At 44.8% G+C, this 7,205-nt stretch overlaps 1 protein-coding gene across 1 annotated transcript; it reads right to left on the bottom strand.

The window, feature by feature from the left end:
• Nucleotides 1-448: 448 nt before the first annotated feature.
• On the bottom strand, nucleotides 449-7,032 carry alg2 (ALG2 alpha-1,3/1,6-mannosyltransferase). The gene has a single exon (XM_070881127.1). The coding sequence runs from the start codon at nucleotides 6,920-6,922 to the stop codon at nucleotides 5,714-5,716; it is 1,209 nt and encodes a 402-aa protein (XP_070737228.1). The 5' UTR covers nucleotides 6,923-7,032; the 3' UTR covers nucleotides 449-5,713.
• Nucleotides 7,033-7,205: the final 173 nt, after the last annotated feature.

Genomic DNA, 7,205 nt, shown 5'->3' with positions numbered 1-7,205 from the left:
AATGGCGGTGCAGGCTAGAAGGGTCGAATGGCCTACTCCTGCACCTATTTTCTATGTTTCTATGTATGAGTCAGTGCTGCTGAAGGGAGAGGTCGAAAGCGTGCACATGGCGACACATAGCATTGAGTGTGGATCCCAGGATGCAGCGAGATCCAGACCTGATTGGCTCTCCATACTGGCACTTCCATCAAGTGAGACGCCACACCAGCAGCAAAATCTTGCTAAATTGATCCTATTGCCTGTAAATGTTGCAGTGTGATATTATCATACAATTGCTTAGCACATTCGGATAAAATTCATCTGTCTAATGTTTTAAGCAGATTAAAACCTTTGTTCAAATAGCAGAAAAAGGAACTTGATATAACCGAGTCAAGTATTCGCGTGATAATATACCACAGGGTAATTGCCAGGCTTATATTCATATATTCAGGCATCCAGAAACACTTAATAAAAATGTATGTGTGATAGGTATTATTTTATTTACATGTTGCAACATTGCGACTGTCACATGGTACGCTCAATAAAAAAATTCTAAAGCACTCAGGTAAAATCTACTTTTCATATAAAAATCTTTACTAGAACACCAAATGAAGCAATCTCCAGAGGTTGCGAGACACAATTTCTCCAGTCAGCAGACAAGCTGTAAATGAATGAAGAATTTTGGCTAGTATTTCCTTTGCCAACAAAAAACTACACTGTCTGCTGAATACATTTTGCCTTATCTACATGAATTAGAAACACAAGAACCTGGTTGTGTTCAGTAAGCATATCACCAGTGGAATAAGAAGGGGCTTATTTGCATGAATTAAATAAAACAAAAGTAATTCCTGTTCTGGTCTTTGTTATACAACCTCTCTAATCCTAATGTAATTTACTATTTAAAATTCACTGTGTGCACTGACTTGGAAGAGATATGTGTTGCATATTTGCAAATGATAAATTTAACATTTTGGTGTAAACTCAAGTCAAAACCAATTCTAAAAATGTAGTTAGTCTAAGCCCGACAATTCTTCACACAGCAGGTTCTAATCTGAATCTAGTGTCAGAGAATTGCTGTGTGACGGCCAGGCAATGGAGGAAAGTTAGAGAACAATTGAATCTGTGCTACTCTTGCCCAGCTCAGTAGTCAGTTCTAGAGTAACATTGGTGGCGATCTGGGAGCAGAGTAATTGCCTGCCTTTTTCATTAGTGAATGTTGAGGGGAAGGGGAACTACTTCGGCAATGAGTGCATCCCCAGCTCTGCACTGCAGAGACAGTCACTAATAAATCCAATAGGGAATTTAGGAGCAATGTCTTTACCCATAGAGTGGTGAGAATGTGGAACTTGCTACCAGATGGAGTCGGTGAGGCAAATAGCATAGATCCATGTAATGGAAGGTTAGATAAACACATGAGGGAGAAAGGAATGAGGGTTATGCTGATAGGATTAGATGAAGTCAGGTGGGAGGGGGCACATGTGGAGCATAAACACCGGCATGGACCAGTTGGGCTGAATGGCCTGTTTCTGTGCTGTAAATTCTATGTAATTTTATGCATACAATCAAAAAAAGTCAATCCACATGTAGTTATTTAATGATAGCTGACATCAGTTCAACACCTCTATTGCAAGTTTGAAATTCACAATAACATTACTGCAGTCTGTACAATTAATGTTAAAGTTCTGAGCCTGGATACTCTGGTGGTGCCTATCGCTGCATACAGAAGCACCTGCTCCACAGAGACATCAGAATCTCCATCTGAGAGAGTCAGAGGCCCATCAAGCTGAAGAAGATACATTAGAAATAATTTTATTCATTTAAATCCAGAAATAACAGGTCCTTCTTCCAATGGCATTCTATCCTTTTGTTTGTTTTGGTGACTGCGATATCCAGAATGCAATCTATGCCTGCTTTCAGCAGACATAGGTTCTACTGGGCCAATCTGGCAGGATTCCCAGGGTACTCCAGAATTGGTACCAAACTGCTGCCAGTATGTAAGGGTTGTGGGTTGAAATAAACTAAATATTGGGAAGACCGAAGCGACTGTCTTTGGTCCCCGCCACAAACTCTGTTCCCTAGCCACCGACTCCATCCCTCTCCCTGTCCACTGTCTGTAGCTGAACCAGCCCGTTCGAAACCTTGGCGTCTTATTTGATCCTGAGATGAGTTTCCGACCCCATAGCCGCTCCATCACCAAGATTGCCTATTTACATCTCCATAACATTGCCTGTCTCCAGCCCTGCCTCAGCTCATCTGTTCCTAAAACTTACATCCTTGCCTTTGTTACTGACGCTATCTATGTTGAAATTCATTTTCCAATTACATGCCCAATTTTCCAATTACACGCCCAATTTTCCAATTACACGCCCAATTGATAATTTTGTAGAAACCATTGGTTAAGCTGCAGTTTTTAAAAATTCATTTTATTATTCATTCTTGGGATATAGGCTTCACTGGCAAGGCCAGCATTTATTGCACATCCCTAATTAGCCTTGAGAAGATGGTGGTGAGCAGCCTGCTTGAACTGCTGCAGTTCATGTGGTAAAGAGACTCCCAGTGCTTGTTCGGTAGGGAGTTCCAAAAGTTTGACCCAGCGACAACAAAGGGACAGTGATGTATGTCCAAGTTGATATGGTGTGTAACTTGAAAGTGATAGCATTTCCATGCGCCTGCTGCCTTGTCCTTCTAGGTGGTGGAGGTCGCAGGTTTAGGGGTACTGTTGAAGAAGCCATGGTGAGTTGCTGTTGTGCAACCTGTAGGTAGCACACACTTCAGCTATGGTGCACCGATGGTCGAAGGAATGGATGCTTAAGGTAGTGGATGAGCTGCCGATCAAGCACACTGCTTTGTCCTGGATGGTAAAGAGCTTCTCGAGTGTTGTTGGAGCTGAACCCGCCCAGGCAAGTGCAATATTCCATCACGCTCCTGACTTGTGCCTTAAGCGTACTGTGTACAGTTTAGGGTGCCCCATTATAGAAAGGACATTAAAGCCATAGATCATAAAGGAGTAGATTCACCAGGTTGATGCCATTTATAAAAACATAGAACATAAGAAATAGGAACAGGAGTAGGCCATAAGGCCCCTCGAGCCTGCTCCGCCATTCAATAAGATCATGCCTGATCTGATCATGGACTCAGCTCCACTTCCCCGCCTGTTCTCCATAACCCCTCATCCCCCCATCGCTCAAGAAACTGTCTATTTCGGTCTTAAATTTATTTAATGTCCCAGCTTCCACAGATCTCTGAGGCAGTGAATTCCAGATTCGCAACCCTCTGAGAGAAGAAATTTTTCCTCATCTCAGTTTTAAATGGGCGGCCTCTTATTCTAAGATCATGCCCTCTAGTTCTAGTCTCCTCCATCAGTGGAAACATCCTCTCTGCATCCACCTTGTCAAGCCCCCTCATAATCTTGTACTTTGCGATAAGATCACCCCTCATTCTTCTTAATTCCAATGAGCAGAGGCCCAACCTACTCAACCTTTCCTCATAAGTCAACCCCCTCATTCCCGGAATCAACCTAGTGAACCTTCTCTGAATTGCTTCCAAAGCAAGTATATCCTTTCGTAAATATGGAAACCAAAACTGCACGCAGTATTCCAGGTGTGGCCTCACCAATACCCTGTACAGCTGTAACAAGACTTCCTTGCTTTTATACTCCATCCCCTTTGCAATAAGAAGAAACTTATTGGAATAATTTCCTGGGGAATAAAGGCTGAGGTTTAATCAAGGTTTCTAAAATTGTGAAGAGGTTTAATAGTGACTAAAGAGATTATTTCCTATGGTTGAGTCGGTGATGAGAGTTCAACAATTCAAAATTGTTACTAATAGAGGTTAGGAGAAATTTCTTTACATGGGTTGTTGGAGTATGGAATGCTTTTCCACAAGAGGCAGAGACGATTGTATCTTTTCAGGGAAAATTAGATAAACATTTGTTAGAGAATGAAATACAGGACTATGAGGAGAGGGTGGTGCAGTGGGATTAGTTTTGGATTTCTCTCAAAAAGATCCAGCACTCATTCATGATGAGGCTAATAGCTTAATTTTGTGCTATAAACTTCTATGGTTCTTCTTTAATTCTACAATATTCCAAAAATGCCTGCCAGATATGTACATAAGTAGGTGATTTTGAGAATTAATGCTCATTGTTAGGGAATGGAGAATTCAGTTTGATTCCCTCATTCCACTCAGTTTCTGATCTGTGCTATTGTGAGTGGAGAGTGCCCCAGGGAAGGGAATGTGGATGTGAGTGCATCACCAGGTTGCTGTTGCATGCCTCCTGGCAGCCAGTTAAGGTGGATATTGGTGGAGTTTTGTAAACAGCCCACGTTCCTGTCCTTTCAATGACAAAGGCCCAGAACCCAGGTGAGATATGTACCAAGGGAAAAGATGAGGGTGCATACCCTTAGAAGGTGGGTAACTTTCACAAAATCCAGGAAGATTTCTTTGACCGCCCATAATGCACTTTACAGTCAAGAGCCCAGCACAAATTGGTGTCAATGACTGGGATATAGATGGATCGCAGCTACAAATCAGATTTCACCCTGTTTAATTATGCTAGGTAGGTTTACAAGAGAGGATAGTGATAGTTTTATGTTGAGTTTAATTTTAAATGACATTCCTATTGCCAAGACTAATAAAATATTGAAGCTTCTCTACTTCTTAGGCAGTAGAAGTTTTATTTTGCCAACAGTTGGAAGGTTCCATACATCCATCAACATTCTGGGGATTTTTTGCCCCTTTCGGGGGCCTTGCATTAATACACCAACAGAACTGTGGTGCCTACCATTGAATGTAAGTGAATCTTTAAAATTAACAGGTTTGCTTGATTGACAACAATGAAGGCAAAGGTTGGTCAAGGATGTTCAACAAGAACAGCTGGGAGCCAGTCACCTCAACAAATGTAAGAATTTAGATGAGATAATTATAATAGTGTTGAATAACATATAATTGAATAAGCCACAAAGATTCATTGAGTGGAAAACAATAATAGCACCTCTGCTGGGTTAAGGAAGAGTGACTTTGCTATGGTCTGGCACTAACCCAACTTATTCCTAGAAAAATTCATTAAAGTTGGATGAATTCTCAACAGGCGTGCTTCTAACTCAGCCAAAATAAACAGTGGCATCTGGTTGAATCCATGTTTTTTTTAAAGTGAGTTCACGATTGTAAGACAGAAATTGTAGCTTAAGTAAGAATTGAAGCACTTGTGATTGTTCCTATGCTTTAAAGTAATGACAGGTTTTGTATAACAGTACAGTTGACACATTTCAAGACAAGTACTGACAAAAATATCACACTACTGCATGTCCATGGAATTCTTCAGCTTACAAAACATCTCAGAAAATTTCTTGTTTACTATTTGTATTGAAATCTTAAATGTTTGCATTAAGAATTCTCATCTTTCCAGATAATTTGCCAACATTTTTGCCACTTACAACACGAGTAAACCAGGAGGCACATCTCCACCTTCCCTCACCTCCACTTTCCAGAGGGACCATTTCCTGTGACACTCTGGTTCATTCTTCCTGATCCCAACTTCCCTTTTCCTGGTACCTTCCCATACAACATCCTTCCATGCAAGACAGTAATTTACATGTACCTATCTATATTCGTAAATATAGAAAACAATTAAAAACTATGTTTTTTCCGCAGTCACGTTGTCAGATTTCACGTTGTATTGTACAAAAAAATCGGCAGTTAACATTCCCGCTGTTATTCTACACTGTAGTGATTTTCATTGTGTTAATTTGCATATATACTGATATAACTGTTCTTCAAAGGCATCTGTAGAAAATGTTCGAAGAACTCGACTTCTTCCAGCGTCTCCCATTTTTGCCCGTAAATCGGGATTCCTGACAATTGTCTCCATGGCTTCACCGAAAGAGTCTGGCGACGGCTGCCTAAGAAACCCGGTGACTCGGTCGACCACGGACTCGAGAGGTCCGCCTGAATTCACGGCGATGACCGGACAACGGGTGTACATGGCCTCCAAGGGCACGATCCCGAAGTGTTCGTTGCTCGGTGTGTACAACACGCAGCCACTCCGGCGGAGCAGGGAAATCTTCTGCTGGTCCGTGAATGACCTGACAAAAGTCACGGTGTCGGACAGCTGCAGTCGGCTCGCCATCTCCTCCAGCTCCCTGTAATGCTCGACATTCTCCACCACCCTTTCGTCGTAGCCTCCGGCCATGACCAGGTGGACCTGCTCCCAGTCCGCACAGGCCAGCCGGCCGCGGAGGTCGTGCAAAGCCTCCAGCGCCAGGGGCAGATTCTTCTTCCTCTCGAATCGGTTGATGGACAGAAAGACAAACTTCTTGCCGGGCGGGACCGAGTCACTGCCGCCCGCGGGCTCGCTGTCGAAGGCGGTGAAGTTGAGAGACGGATAAAGAACATCAGGCTCCAGGTGGGACAAGGACTTGAAAGTCCGCTTGAAGACGCCGGCCGTGAACTTGCTGTTGACCACGACCAGATCGGCCAGGCCGGTCGTGTACTCCTCCAGCCAGTCAATGGGCAGCCGGTACAGCCGCTTGACGGCCGTCAGCCTGTGGGTGAGCAGCTGGTCGGGGAAGTGGCAGTAGAACAGCACCCGCTTGGCTCTGCGGCACAACTTGAACACGGGGATGCAGGCCGAGACCTGGTCGCAGAACACCACGTCGAACTCCTCGCCGCTGAGGAAGACCAGGTAGCAGGCGACGTACAACATGCGCAGGTAGGCGCACAAGGCCAGGCCGCGGCCCAGCACGGCGCGCGGCAGCCAGCCGCCCACACTGCGCACGCCCAGGCCCGGCTCGCGGCTCTCGGCGAAGCAGCGCGCGGGGTCGTGGTGAGCTGTCCAGATCTGCACCTGGCAACCGCGCCTGCGCAGCGCTGCCGCCGCGTCCAACACCAGCCGCTCGGCGCCGCCGATCCCCAAATCCGGGTGTAGGAACACCACCTTCACCATTATTGCTGCCGCCGCGCTCAGGCCACTCCGCACCACGGACCGTGTCCCGGCCGGTTAGAGAGCGCGGCCCACACTCACCGGAGCCCCGGCACCAACACAGTGGCGCGTCATCGCCACCCGGTCAGGCTGCCCTCAGCGGGGCCTGAGTGCAAAATCCCTCTAATTGTGTGCATGATAGCAGCTTGAGAAAAATATATGCGATCACCGTTAAAAATTTAACGGGGTGCGGATTTTTTTTTTTACAATGCTTGACTATTTCTTGGTGTTTTGTTGTTGATTTCTG

Source organism: Pristiophorus japonicus, chromosome 5 (genome assembly GCF_044704955.1).
Source record: "Pristiophorus japonicus isolate sPriJap1 chromosome 5, sPriJap1.hap1, whole genome shotgun sequence".
NCBI lineage: Eukaryota > Metazoa > Chordata > Chondrichthyes > Pristiophoridae > Pristiophorus > Pristiophorus japonicus.
Note: the sequence above shows the minus strand (reverse complement) of the source record. Positions and strands in the feature narration are given on the sequence as shown.

Bases quoted from the DNA above. Each gene is read 5' to 3' on its own strand.
- alg2 (XM_070881127.1), bottom strand. From the start codon at position 6,922: ATGGTGAAGGTGGTGTTCCTACACCCGGATTTGGGGATCGGCGGCGCC.